The 13,526-nt window shown below is 47.8% G+C and overlaps 2 protein-coding genes across 2 annotated transcripts; both read right to left on the reverse strand.

The window, feature by feature from the left end:
• Positions 1-18: 18 nt before the first annotated feature.
• On the reverse strand, positions 19-5,013 carry acaa1 (acetyl-CoA acyltransferase 1). The gene is made up of 12 exons (XM_084929854.1): positions 4,708-5,013; positions 3,811-3,904; positions 3,665-3,722; positions 3,516-3,595; positions 3,397-3,439; positions 2,673-2,771; positions 2,212-2,292; positions 1,738-1,928; positions 1,486-1,665; positions 1,198-1,253; positions 515-660; positions 19-433 (listed from the first exon to the last, which is right to left on the reverse strand). Exons 1-12 carry the CDS (start codon positions 4,891-4,893, stop codon positions 358-360), a joined length of 1,290 nt encoding a protein of 429 aa, XP_084785980.1. The 5' UTR covers positions 4,894-5,013; the 3' UTR covers positions 19-357.
• A 1,235-nt stretch (positions 5,014-6,248) lies between these two features.
• Positions 6,249-13,381, reverse strand: LOC146384744 (BTB/POZ domain-containing protein 3-like). The gene is made up of 5 exons (XM_084929826.1): positions 13,124-13,381; positions 12,578-12,799; positions 12,174-12,264; positions 9,016-9,134; positions 6,249-8,935 (listed from the first exon to the last, which is right to left on the reverse strand). The coding sequence occupies exons 2-5, from the start codon at positions 12,715-12,717 to the stop codon at positions 7,903-7,905; spliced, it is 1,383 nt and encodes a 460-aa protein (XP_084785952.1). The 5' UTR covers positions 12,718-12,799; positions 13,124-13,381; the 3' UTR covers positions 6,249-7,902.
• Positions 13,382-13,526: the final 145 nt, after the last annotated feature.

Consider the following 13,526-nt stretch of genomic DNA (forward strand, 5'->3'; position numbering starts at 1 on the left):
CGAGACCATGACATCAGATGATGTGGAAATGTTTTATTCTTACAGAGATTACAGGCAGAGTCATTCGTTTGGATCGGTCCTTCAGAGCGTCACTGAGACACCTGAGCTGAACCTGATGCAGCTCTGAATGCCACAATCGTGCCGAGCAGCTCAGCTAGCAGGAAGTAAATGTAAGTTATTGATCTTTGCTGATTTATCAATGATCAATCATCAGGAAACAAAGGCACTGAATCAGCTGCAGTTAGAAATGTTCTAACAGTTTAACATGAAGGTCGACCGAGACAGAAGCGACTCCATTGGTCACGTGACGGGTCTCGACTGATCGATGCGTTTCAGGCGACGGGTCGGTCTGAGCAGCTACGCTCCGGGGTATTCAAAGACGGCGGCAGCTCCCATCCCGGTCCCGATGCACATGGACACAACGCCGTACGCCCTGCGGGGAACACAAGAGGGCGACACTGAGAACACGTTTTCAAACGTACGAGGAGGCGAACGCGTGACCGTCGACACCGACCTCCTGCCTCTGCGTTTGAGCTCGTTGAGCAGCGTCACCACCTGCCGGGCGCCGGTGCAGCCCAGAGGGTGACCCAGAGCGATGGCGCCACCGTTTGGATTCACCTTCTCCGGCGGGATCCCCAACTTCTCCACGCTGTACACCGCCTGAGAGGAAACGCCACCACCACCAGCGAGACAGAGGTGGGGGCCAAAGGTTAAAGGTTAATGTGATAATCTTTATTTAAAAAGACAAAAGCAAATGAACAAAGTCTGGAGACTGAGAGGTCAAAGGGTAAATTCCTGCATGTAGAAACGCTTTGATGAAGGCTATGACTTCATATTTTATCTGTACTGTGTTAAAGAGATACTGACTGAAGCTGAACTCGGGCCGTACTGCAACACTGTACCACAAGGTGGCGCACAGAGTCACTGTGATATTTATTTACAAACAATGTTATCATGCTTGACTTTGATTGGTCAGTAAGACCATCCATCCATCCATTCTCTTCCATGTATCCTTAACAGCCTATCCAAGCTACGTGCTGCCCACCACACCAGTGTGCGACCCGTCAATAAGACTAAAAAAGAGTTTATACACACACATATATAGACTCACATACAAAATGCTGCCCCCTGCTGGCAGGAGTGTTAGTTTGGAGAGTAGCTACCTGCCTGAAGCGATACGTCGTCTCTCGAACTCACCTGACTTGCAAAGGCCTCGTTAATTTCAAACACATCGATATCCGCCACAGAGAGTCCTGCAGAGAGAAGAACTCAGACATGTTGGACAAACTCACACTTTCGCTATCAGTTGCACATCCTCCACGTTCACAGGTGAGCTAAGCCCCGCCTCCCAGCTTTAGGAGGAGGCAGGAACCTGTAGGAAACATGCTAACGATGCTGGAACAAAGATCTCTGGGTTAATTACGTCTTTCGTGAATCTTAATCTGAAGTCCGAGGAGGACACGCCAGCGTACAAACGCTTCCTACCTGCCTGCTGCAGAGCTGCAGGGATGGCATACGCCGGTCCGATGCCCATCACATCAGGAGGGACGCCCACCACCGCGCTGGCCCTCAGGACCCCCAGCACCGGGAGACCCAGCGCCTCGACCGCAGACCTGCGACCGATCAGGACGGCCGCCGCGCCGTCGCTCACCTGGCTGGAGTTACCTGAGACAAACAAGCACGTGAGCTCCTGACGGCTGAGCGAGATTCATTCTGCGGCCCCGCCCGAACTCTGACCTGCTGTGGTGCTGCCGTCGGGCTTGAAGGCCGGCCGCAGTTTGGCGAGCCCCTCCAGCGTCGTCCCCGGTCTCACGCCCTCGTCTCTGCTGACCGTCACCTGACGCTCTTTGCCCTCGTCGTCCACAAACTTGGTGGTAACGGGGACGATCTCGCGGTCGAACAGACCCGCCCTCTGCGCCCGCGCCGCACTGTGTGGAGGAAGGACCGGGATTTGGTTGCAATGGAAACAGAAACAATCCTAAACATGCGTCAGTTTGTTTGACTTGACTGCTCTAAACACTCAAGTTTTTTGCTCTTGCATCTCTGTGATGTCACAGAAGAGGGGACAGAAGCTTCCAGGAGGCAGCCAATCAGAGGAAAGTTAAAGGGGGCTGGCCTTAAAGTGGGGATGGACCGAGCGGATTATTTATGTCACGCGTGGAGTGAAAATATGGAGCAGGAGATTCTTGCGTGTTGCTGAGACGTTCTTACTTCTGCTGAGAGCGGAGCGCGAAGGCGTCCTGCGTCTCTCTGGAGACGCCAAACCTCTCTGCCACGTTCTCCGACGTGATGCTGCAGAACAAACACGACACGTCTCAGTTAAGACAAAAATAACAGTTAACATTTCAGCTGGGAGTCATATTTCAGCTTTTTAGAGACGGTAACCAATAAAATGACGCCTGTCAGGAGTGACGTGACTCACAGACTCATTTTTGAATCACTTCAGGATAAAATCTGCAGGTGGTTATGATCAGAACGTCTGCTCAAACATACAGTACTGTGTGAGAATAATTAGCGTTTATCAGCGAAATCAGGAACAATAAATTATGAAACCACAACAACAAATCATTTGAAACGTCCTCCTTTCAGCTGGAGAGGATCTACAATCTGATTCGCCGATGCTCGGCGCGTCGACGATCATAAACGACATCTGGAATTATAAAACGTCTCACCCCATGGGAACGATGCAGTCTCTGGCTTTGTCGTTGTCCATCAGCCTGGAGCTCAGGTCGCCCGGGTTACCGATCCCTCGCAGCGACATGCTCTCCACGCTGCAAACAGGAAACGCATCACTTCTGTCAGTGTGTCATAAAAACTGTTAACATGTCCACACGCTGCCATAGGAGCTTTATCCCAGTGTATGACCATGACTGTGATCTGCTCAGGATTATTATGGTATGTCCACATACTTTAATGTACTTTTGATCAATTTGTGTTTAGTTTTTAAATGTGACTTTTTATAAATTCAGACATTATTATTATTATTATTATTATTATTATTATTATTATGTCAGATTAAAGTTCAAAGAGATCTAAATTAACTGTTTGTGTCTAACCTGTAATTTTCCTGACTCCTTAATTTTATTTCAAATAAGAATTTTTAGAGGAAGAAAAAACATTTGGACTTTTTAAAATCACGACCATCTACTCACTCACTGTTTATAATAAACATTTTAATGAATTATGAGGTAATTATTGGCAGAACTGGGCCTCCGTACGTCTATGGCATAGTAAATTTTATAAATTAGCTGAGAAAAGTAAAATAGTTCATTATGTGTGTTTATTTAAAACAATAAAACTTCACCTGTTTACATGAAAAATATTCTTCATGTTTAAAACTCTCAGCTTTACTTGAGCAATTTTTTTAAAAACATCTGGATCGAGTGTTAAACCCACCCGCAGGCGAGGCCGAGGTCGATGGCTCTGCTCCTGATGGCTCCTGCACACACGGGTCAGAATTCGGTCATTCAGGTTAAAACCGGGCGGTTGGGTTAGTGGGAGCACTGCGGCGTTACCTGCTACGTTAAAGAGCGCCTGCAGGCCGGAGGAGCACTGCCGGTTCACCGTGTAGACGGGCACCGACTCAGGGAAGCCGCTGAAAGGAGGACGGAGCGGTGAGGAGCGCAGACAAACAGCAGGAGAGAGTCAGAGGCGTCAGACTCACCTGAGGAAGTGAGCCACTCGGGCCATCAGTGCGCCGGCGCCGGGCTGGAGCACGTTACCTGAACAGACAGAGGTTACATCTTCACCTACCTGCAGACAGGTGAGTCAGCCGACACATCAGAGCAGACGCGAAGGACAAAGCCTCACCCACACACACGTCTCCCAGCCGCTCAGGCGACAGTCCGACGTCCTTCAGCACGGCCGACATCACGGCGCTCAGCAGCTCGTCAGGCGTGGTGTCCTGGAGGTGCGGAAAGAGTTAAACGGGACTTTATTCACACCAAAGAAGAAGAAAATAAATAAAGATCCCACAGCACCCACCACAGCAAAACACGTTTAAAGTCTAAACTTTGAGCCCGAATTTCAATCTTAAAAATATTAATAAAGTGAGGCTGTGACTGGAGGTCAAAGGTCATCCTGACCACATGCTGTCAGCCTCACAGAAAATAATCTGCGTGATATCAAACAACACATTCAAATAATTTATATATAAAACACTGTTGTGAGAATTTTCTTTGTATTTATATCCATGTAAACCGACTTTGTTTCTAAATAGAAAACCGATCAAACAACAGCTGCGTGGCCCCTCTGAACCTAAAACCCGACTGCTTAAATCAGGGGTCCCCAATCCCAGTCCATGAGGGCCGGTGTCCCTGCAGGTTTTAGATGTGTCCTTGATCAATCACAGCTGATTTAAATGGATAAATTACCTCCTCAACATGTCGTGAAGTTCTCCAGAGGCCTGGTAATTAGCTAATCATTTTATTCAGGTGTGTTGACCCAGGGTGAGATCTAAAACCTGCAGGACACCGGCCCTCGTGGACTGGGCTTGGGGACCCCTGGCTTAAATAAAGTGCGTCTAAAGAAAATAATCTGAAATAAAAAGTAAGATTAATGATAAAGTGACTTAACTGGGTGTCATATTAAATTTCCTCTGAACTGCAGCTTAAAACCAGTGAAAATCACCGTAAATACGGCCGTAAAGCAAACTTCGTGGTTTTCTGCCCTCACCTTCGCCACAGTTGGCAGGTAACCTGCACTCACCTTAAAGCCTCCCCTTTTGGCCTTTCCGATCGCGGTCCTGCGGCCGTGAACCACCACCACGTCCTCCGGGGAGCTGCGACTGCTCGCCGCTGTCGCCGAGCCGCAGTCCGACCTCCGTAAGTCCCGCCTGAAGTTCGACGAGCCGCCGGGACTCAGGTGTCCGGAAATGATCTTCAGCCTGTGCATGACGGCGGAGGAGCTGAGAGGAGACTCGCAGAGCGGAGTTCGGCTCCAGACTGGACTCTGAACCCAGAGTCCGCTCCAACAACATCCGGGTTCGTAAAGCCAGGACGGGAGGAGCGGAGGGACAAACAGTGCGCGCGCATGCAGCGGATTTATCAGGTCAGACGAAAAGAATCAGAATCAGAAAATTTTAATTATCCCGGATTAAGATACGACAGAGCAGCATGACGATGAAGATAAGGCCAGGGCATAAACAGGCAATAAGAGTGAGATAATAAATACACAGAATATACACAGGTTTAAAATTAAAGTGACTGAAAGGAATAAATAACTGTAAGTGACTAAAAGTAAATAAAGTGTCGGCAGTATAAAAAGAGCGTAGTTTATGTTTCTGGTGTGGCAAATGGTCTTATCGGCTGGAGTTAAAAAGCAGAGTGGCTTTGGGGACAAAGGTGGCTCCTCCTGAGAATCTCCTCTGTGTTGGCAGAGAATTTCAGGAGGTTGTCAAAGATGGTTCCCAGGTATTTGTACTCCTCAGCTACCTCCACTGGCTTCCCGTGACTGAAGCAGCCAGATCCCTCTGCCTGCTGGAGAAGGTCACCACCATCTCTTTGGTTTTGCTCACATTCAAGTTTGGAGCTGTCACACCACTCTACAAACTCCTGCACAGCGTCCGTGGTGCTGTGAGGGCCTGACAGCAGTGACAGGAGAACTGTGTCGTCAGCATATTTCACCAGGTGACAGAAAAGCGTTATAAGTTATAACACATGTTATTATATGTAGAAACACTGAGGGTAAATCTTTGTTCATTCACATCGAGCCAAAGGTCAGATTATTTATTTATGATTTCATTCAATCTCATAAATTAGAATATTTAACCATTTTTACTCTTTACGTTTGTAATTTTTAATGTATAGAAGTTTTTGTTTTTCTCGTTTCCCAAACATTTTGGAAAAACGTCAGAATTTGAAGCTGTTATGTTGATGTTTGTAATCCGTAATCATGTGAAATAAACTGGATTCTTTCTTTCAAAGTTTGGATTTCATGACCTTTTCCTGCCTGAAAGTTACCAGAAAATATTTGATAAAAAGTAAACAACAAATCAAATGCTTTTTTTCATAATTTATTTAATCAGAAAACATTTTTCTTACTTCAAATTTCATTTTTTGTGCTTTTTGCACAAACTTTGGTTTGATTCGTTTATCAAATCAAAGTTAATGGAAATGCAGTAAAATTCCATTTTTATGTGAATTTATTACATTTTTCATTCAGACTCGCTGGAATCATTTCTTCCCTCTGAAACCTTCAGATGTGATTTTTTTTTTTCAGCGTGAGACAAACTGAGACTCAGAGAAAAATCCATCAAACCTTTTATTTCCAAATGTGTCACAGTAACAACACATCGATAAGGCCGCCGACTCGCTGCACATTCTGGCTGAAACAGACGACAGGAAACAAACAAACTTCTTCGTCTACAATCATTATATAAAAAAAAAAAAAAAGTAATTTTTCAGATTACACAAAGAAAAAGAGGAAGACGAGTAGTGTCTGTCACAGAAATCCATTTACACACCTTCAACAAAAACCTAGGATAACATAGGTACACATGTGATTTTCAAAGTAAGAGCCCGAGGATTTTAAACTACAAACAACTTAAATACAGAGTTAAAATCACAGGAACATTTCAGTGAAACGTCCTTTTAATTGCTTCAAACAAATCAGAAACAGAAAATCAGGAATGTGATGAACCATCCACGAACACAAACTAAAATAAAACTCCTTCATCAACAGCAGGAATGTTTAAGAATCTCACTCTTACAAATTTTATTAAATTCAAATGTTTTCTTTAAGGCAACAAACTGAAAACCTTCAGAGACGCTGCTCGCCCAGTCCTCCCAGTTTATGTTTGGAAGAAGTCCCCAAGTTCCTGAAAAATCTTAAAGCTCTGCTCCAGGAGAAGAAACTGTCTGACCGACCAAAATTAAACAGTTGCATTTGTGCGCCGCTTTATTTATTGGAAATTCCTGTGTTTAAAAACAAAGTTTAAAACCTAAAACGAACAAAGCGTTCAGCAGAAACAAACAGATGCTGTGACTGAGGCCAATACAGCTGTGCTGAAGCTCAAACAGGGCTGTCGTGTAATACCACTCGGCACCACAAGAGGGCGCAGTGAGACCTGAACCGTAATAAAGCTGCCCAAGAACATGAGGGTGGAACAGAAAAACAGTTCAGGTGAAAACATCTGGAGCAGAATTTCAGGATTTTAAAGTCGCGCAGAGCTGAGCTGGTGAACGTTTATATCAAACGCTCAGTAACCAGATCAGAGAGCGAAATATCCTGACAGAGCTCAGAGGAAAAACTTCCACAAACAGCTGAATCAGACTACAGGGAACATATTGTCCTCCTGCTGCAGTGCTGATGTTCACATTCAGACTGCAGCCACACAAAGTCAAATCACTGCTTGTGTCTCTTTAACCATCTGCTTAACGTCCACCGTGAGTAATAAAAGATGTGTTCGATCATCTCAGTCGCTTTTAAAAGCAAACACACTCGTCTGTACTTGCTTTTATCTGGTGACCTGAATATCTGATTGATTGTAGTTTAGTGTTTAATCAATAGATATGATCGACAGCTTGTGGAAGTCCTCTGTGGTTCTGTGGACTGAACACAGACTAACATAAGACCTTTAAACGGGGCTTTCAGACAGGATTGCACAGGTGTTTGTAGTGTGATGTCTGGTGACAGCTGTGGATTAATCTGCCACTGAAAGTAGTCCCGACCAACCTGAAGCCATCGTCTTTTCTTCCAACTCCTACGTAACGGAGACGATGAACACAGGCAGCGTTGGAGGGATGTCTTCTTGTTTCTTCATGTTTCCATCGAGTCGTCGGTGTTCCGTCTTTGAGGCTCAGCGAGTCCGTCTTTCCTTCGGCAACTTCCTGAGAACTCCACAGTTTTAAAGTCAACATGGCAGTGAAGCAGGAATCTCTGCGGCGCCCTCCGTTCCGCCCGTCAGGCGTAGAAGATGAGCTCGGGGATCTGGCCTCCCTGCACGCCAGTGCCGTTGGTGCTGTCGGAGGAGCACTGGAACTGGAAGGTCACTTTCCCACACTGCACCTCGGTCATGCCCTCCTGGCCGAAGTAGCTCAGCTCGTTGCCGTCCAGCACCACGCTGGCGGTGTAGAAAGTGTCCGGCTCGATCTGCACCGGGTACTCAAACGACACGGGGAAGGTGCTGCTCGAGCCGTCGGAGAAGTACTTGATGATGCGCTGGGCCATCGGTACGCCCTGGCGCTTCAGCTCGATCTTGGCGCTATATTCGGCCGAGCCGCAGCTGGAGCCGTACAGGCCGAAGCCGGCGATGAAGACGCGCTTGTCGACCGCAAACTGGATGCTGTCGCAGCGACCTCGGTACCGCCACTGGTTGCTCCTGTAAGCGCAGGACTGGAAGCGGTGGCAGCGTTGCGGCGACAGGCCTTTACGCGGTTTGGTGCAGAACAGCAGATCGGGCTTGTTGGCGGCGGTGTACCACAGGAAGATGTCATTGGTCTCATTAAGAGTGAGCACGCCAGACTGCGCCGCCCCGTTGGCAAAGTCCTCCAGCGCCATGGTGGGGATGCGGATCAGGTAGATGGCCTTACCCAGCACCAGGCGCTTGTTCTCGATGGTTGGCGGCAAATCCTGCCTCTGACACTCGGCCTCAGCCCAGTTCAGCGCCGCCTCGAACACCACCATCTCTTTGGCGTTGAGCGTTTCCCGCCGCAGGATGCTCTCCAGCGTCTGGACGTCGATGTCGCAAAAACCCTCAGAGCGCAGCGCGAGCTCGGCCTGCGCGTCGATCACCTCCCAGCAGCGCTGCGTCAGGTCGGGTTCCTCGAACAAGCAGCTCTGCGACAGCAGCACGCAGGCGTTCTTTGCACTCAGGCTGGTCTCCAGGAAGTTGACGCAGGCTCGTGCCAGATGAGGTACGATGTACTTCTTGGCAGCATAGAGGGTGGCGAGCACCGTGTCGGCGCAAAGGTCGATCTCATCGCAGTAGATGTACCTGCGGAGGCAAAGGCACGGTTGTGGGTGAGCGGTCAGGTGTTTGTGTAACGAGGTAAACAAAATCAAAGGTTGACGCACTTCAACATGGCGAGGAAGGACGGTGGTTCTACGTCGGGGATGCGGATCTCGTCCTGATCCTCGGCCAGCTCGCCGTAGAACATGGCGTGGAAGACGGAGCTGCCGACAGCCAGGACGTACTGCCAGAACAGAGAACAACGAGGACGATGTCAGAGTCGAGAGTTACACTTTAAACACAACGACGCCCTGAGATTATCAAAGCTCAAAGAACAGGAGAACCACAACTGCATTTTATATCCTTTCACAACACTTGTGGTTACTTTAATTACCAATAAAAAACAATATTATAAACTTCCAGGAATAACAAAGAACATGATGCTGATGTGCTGAGATTTAAACTGAGTCTAGCTGACGGGGGTGAAGTGGTGGCGAGTTTCAGACACGAGGCGTGGAGCAGCTGAAGGCTTATGGCGAGTAAACACTGGAGCCAGTGATGCTAGATCTGGTTAAAGCGCAGAACTCAAAGCGCTTTATACAACATTCACCCTCCCCCCTCCTAAGTGCTTTCTAGCTAACATTTACACTCTGACGGATGCTTCGGGGAGAAACTTGGTATGTTGCCCACGGATACTTTAGCATGCAGTCAGAAATCAGACCACCAAACTTTAATTCATAGATGCCCTGATCTACAGCCACAGACGCAATGATCTACAGCCACAGACGCAATGATCTACAGCCACTGACGCAATGCTCTACAGCCACAGACGCAATGATCTACAGCCACAGACGCAATGCTCTACAGCCACAGACGCGATGCTCTACAGCCACAGACGCAATGATCTACAGCCACTGACGCAATGCTCTACAGCCACAGACGCAATGATCTACAGCCACAGACGCAATGCTCTACAGCCACAGACGCAATGATCTACAGCCACAGACGCAATGCTCTACAGCCACAGACGCAATGATCTACAGCCACTGACGCAATGCTCTACAGCCACAGACGCAATGCTCTACAGCCACTGACGCAATGCTCTACAGCCACTGACGCAATGCTCTACAGCCACAGACGCAATGCTCTACAGCCACAGACGCAATGATCTACAGCCACAGACGCAATGATCTACGGCCACAGACGCAATGATCTACAGCCACAGACGCAATGCTCTACAGCCACAGACTCAATGATCTACGGCCACTGACGCAATGATCTACGGCCACAGACGCAATGCTCTACAGCCACAGACGCAATGATCTACAGCCACAGACGCAATGCTCTACAGCCACAGACTCAATGATCTACAGCCACAGACGCAATGATCTACGGCCACAGACGCAATGATCTACAGCCACAGACGCAATGCTCTACAGCAGCAGTCCCCAAGCCCCGGGCCTCGGACCGGTCCATGAGTCGTTTGGTACCGGGCCGCGAGAGTTGAGGCTCAGGTGTGAAATGTCTGGTTTTCAGGGTTTTTATCGGTTTTCAGCGTTATTTTGTTATCGTTTTGATCGTTTACTCGGTTTTCCTGGGTCTTTTCACGTGTGTTATGAATAAATCTTTTTTTCGGTACAGGTACTAGTTTTATTTTGTTGTATTTATCCGCGACACCTTAAAGGCCGGTCCGTGAAAATATTGTCGGGCATAAACCGGTCCGTGGCGCAAATAAGGTTGGAGACCGCTGCTCTACAGCCACTGACACAATGCTCTACACTCTGATTAAAGACAAACGGTTCACTGATTTGACACAGCCTGGTGTTTACATGCAGATCAAGGCTGTATCTGTTCTACGCTCTTTTATGGACCTTGGCATTGTATTTTTGATCCTTTTAGTTATGCTCATCTAATGGCTGAGCACTGATTACATACGACAGGCAAACACTTTTAAATTTAAGACGCTCCCATTCGTCTCGGGCTGATCCTTGATGGAATCTGGGCGACGCCAGCCCGCCCTGACCGGACCCTCCGACCGGCTTCTTCCACCTACCTCTTCCTAACCAAGAAACGCTACAGGAAACGCGGTAGAAGGAGCGGCCGCCGCGTTCGCCTCAGGGTCTACTTTAAAGCCAGAGCGCAGGCTACCCACATGCCAGCCTGGATATTTTATCTTCTTTCCCTCCTTCCAGGAGCGCTCTGATGCTAAGTTGCTCACCCACCGTTGGATCTGCTCGGCCGACCATGAAGCCTACCCTGCCCTTCCTGTGGCATGTTTTCCTGCTCGGGTTTGGATAACATCGCTCCGACGCGGCGTTTGCTGAAGCAACCTAAGTGTCCTACGACGCACCACCCGTCGCGATTTAGCCCCTAGGATACGGATGGCATTGCTTAATGTCAGCTGGTCAATAAGACCTTTCTCTTAAACGACTTCCTCTCCACTAATGGGATTGATGCTTTATTCCTGACTGAAACCTGGATTCGTCCTGGTGAGTTCATCCTTTTTTCCGATCTTCTTCCATCGGATTGTGTCGCTTTTAGCTCACCAAGGATTACTGGTAGGAGTGGTGGCGTAGCCTCGGGGATGACTGCATCCACGACCACACTCTGCGTGGTGGTTTACCGACCGCCTAAATATAGCAAATGTTTTATCACGGACTTTGCTGATCTCCTAGGTTCGGTTCTTTTTAAGTATGGTTGTGTTCTCATTGTCGGTGATTTTATCATACACACTTGCTGTAAGGATGACCCCTTTGCTAAAGACTTCCTTGCTTTAACGGACTCTTAACCCGATTCAGTGGGTTAATGACCCAACGCATGTTAAAGGACATACTTTGGACTTGGTTTTTCACATGGTCCGGACATTTGTGAATGAATATTTTGTCTTCTTTTGCAGCCATTCTTTCCTGAACCTCCTTGAAGCTGTTTGTTGTTATTGTGTTGCTATGACATTCTGGTTTTGTAGTCAGCTCCATGCAAACATGGTCTCTGCTAGACCGCGACAGCCTTTCATTAACTACCGATCGCTCCAGTGTTCAGAAATCAGCTGAGTCTTTAGCTAGAATCATGTGACCACAGATGTCCTTATTCAGCCTGCTCTGAGATCTTACTGATACCAGTCTGTGCTCCTCACTGTATTTCTGACCTTCAGGCGGTGATGTCCTAACGTTTGCAGAGACTCAGCTGAAAGCATTAGAGTTGATAAAGCTGCCTGAGGAGCGAGCTGGTTGTAAGTGCTGAGCAGAATCTTCTGGGCTCTGAAACTGTCGAGTGTTTGCGTTACCTTGTGTCCGGGCACCCGCTGCGTCCCCCCCGGTGGTCCCACGACAAAGTGAACATCTGCCATCATCTCATTGTTGAACATGACTGAATTCCTATAAGAACACAGCAGTTTTGAGGGGTCGCTTAATGAAAAGACACCAAAGCAGGAGCAACCTGTCAGACCTGCAAACTCATCTTTCAAATACAGAAATGCTGCATGTGTGTCTGAGAAAGCTGCATGATGATGGAGGGTGAACTAAACATTTAGGTTCCAGGACTCGTTCTCGGGGCTCTCACATTCTTGCAGCCGAGCATTTTAAAGTAATTTTTGTCTTTTGCTTTTTAAATTCCGCTGCTGGCTTTTTCCGGAGAGAATATTAATCCTTTCTCTCTAGTGCTGGATCTCGGCCTCCTCCACACACCCACCTCTCTCTGATGGTGGGGTACAGGCCCTGCCAGTTACAGCTGGTGATGCTGGTGTTGTTGTTGGTGAGGTTCTGCTGCTGGTACTGCTGCACGGAGGCGGCCGGGACCAGCTTCTTGGTGGGAAACAGCTCCGCAGCCATCGTCCTGCAGTCAGACCGCGGACCCGCTCATGGCAGCCCGGGGAGCCGGTGCCACTGGAGGCCGGAGCGGAGAAGAGGAGCGCTGGGAAGAGAAACCAGAGTCTGCTTAAAACCCGCAGGATTTTAGCTGCGCGGAGCTAACATTAGCACAGCCAAACACATCTCGATACTTTCAACAAGTGTTTCAATAAAAGCGACAACAAATGACAAATCTGCAGCAGTAAAACCCCGAACCGGTGTGAGCAGGCAGCCCGACCCCGGAGTCCAAAATAAAAACTCATCTTATAAACATGTTCCGTTTGTTTTAGCAGGTTTATGCTAAGCTAACTGAGTTATTAACCGCTTTAAAAAGTTCATTTCGCTTCGAAACTTCAGCCGTTTGTTAAATCGGTGCGTTAACACTCACCGTAAAGCCGCACAGGTGTGCTTTCAATTATTTCCTCCTCATTAAACACGGTGTGTTGCTTTTTTGTGCGTTTAGCGGAGCAGCTCTTGTATACCCGCAGGAGCCGCAGGCCTGTCAGCCAATCAGAGCGCAGCAGCGCCACACAGCGGCTTCTTCGTTTCCGTTTGGGAATCCAGCCTGAAGGCGAATCAGCGCCACCTGGCGGACCAGCGCTGCTTAAAAACCTGGTTTCTAAACCTTTAACAAGCAGCTTAAAACATTTAATATTTATTACATAAAATAATAAAAATAATTGATAACCAGTCTAATTACAGAGTCTGGTCAATAATAATTATAGTGGTCGAGACTTAAATAAACAAGAAATCAACCAATAAGATAACAGAAAATCTTAAAAAAACCAAAC

This window comes from Perissodus microlepis, chromosome 6, assembly GCF_051167445.1.
Source record: "Perissodus microlepis isolate ML-2025 ecotype Zambia chromosome 6, ASM5116744v1, whole genome shotgun sequence".
NCBI classification, from domain to species: domain Eukaryota; kingdom Metazoa; phylum Chordata; class Actinopteri; order Cichliformes; family Cichlidae; genus Perissodus; species Perissodus microlepis.

Excerpts from the sequence above, each read along its gene's own strand:
- acaa1 (XM_084929854.1), bottom strand. The coding sequence starts at position 4,893 with ATGCACAGGCTGAAGATCATTTCCGGACACCTGAGTCCCGGCGGCTCG. Across the intron at positions 3,440-3,515 it reads GGCGCTCTTTAACGTAGCAG|GAGCCATCAGGAGCAGAGCC; the intron begins GTAACGCCGCAG and ends CCGTGTGTGCAG. Across the intron at positions 1,254-1,485 it reads TGCAGCTCTGCAGCAGGCAG|GACTCTCTGTGGCGGATATC; the intron begins GTAGGAAGCGTT and ends TTCTCTCTGCAG.
- LOC146384744 (XM_084929826.1), bottom strand. The coding sequence starts at position 12,717 with ATGGCTGCGGAGCTGTTTCCCACCAAGAAGCTGGTCCCGGCCGCCTCC. Across the intron at positions 9,135-12,173 it reads AGCGGGTGCCCGGACACAAG|TACGTCCTGGCTGTCGGCAG; the intron begins GTAACGCAAACA and ends CTGTTCTGGCAG. Across the intron at positions 8,936-9,015 it reads TCCTTCCTCGCCATGTTGAA|GTACATCTACTGCGATGAGA; the intron begins GTGCGTCAACCT and ends TTGCCTCCGCAG.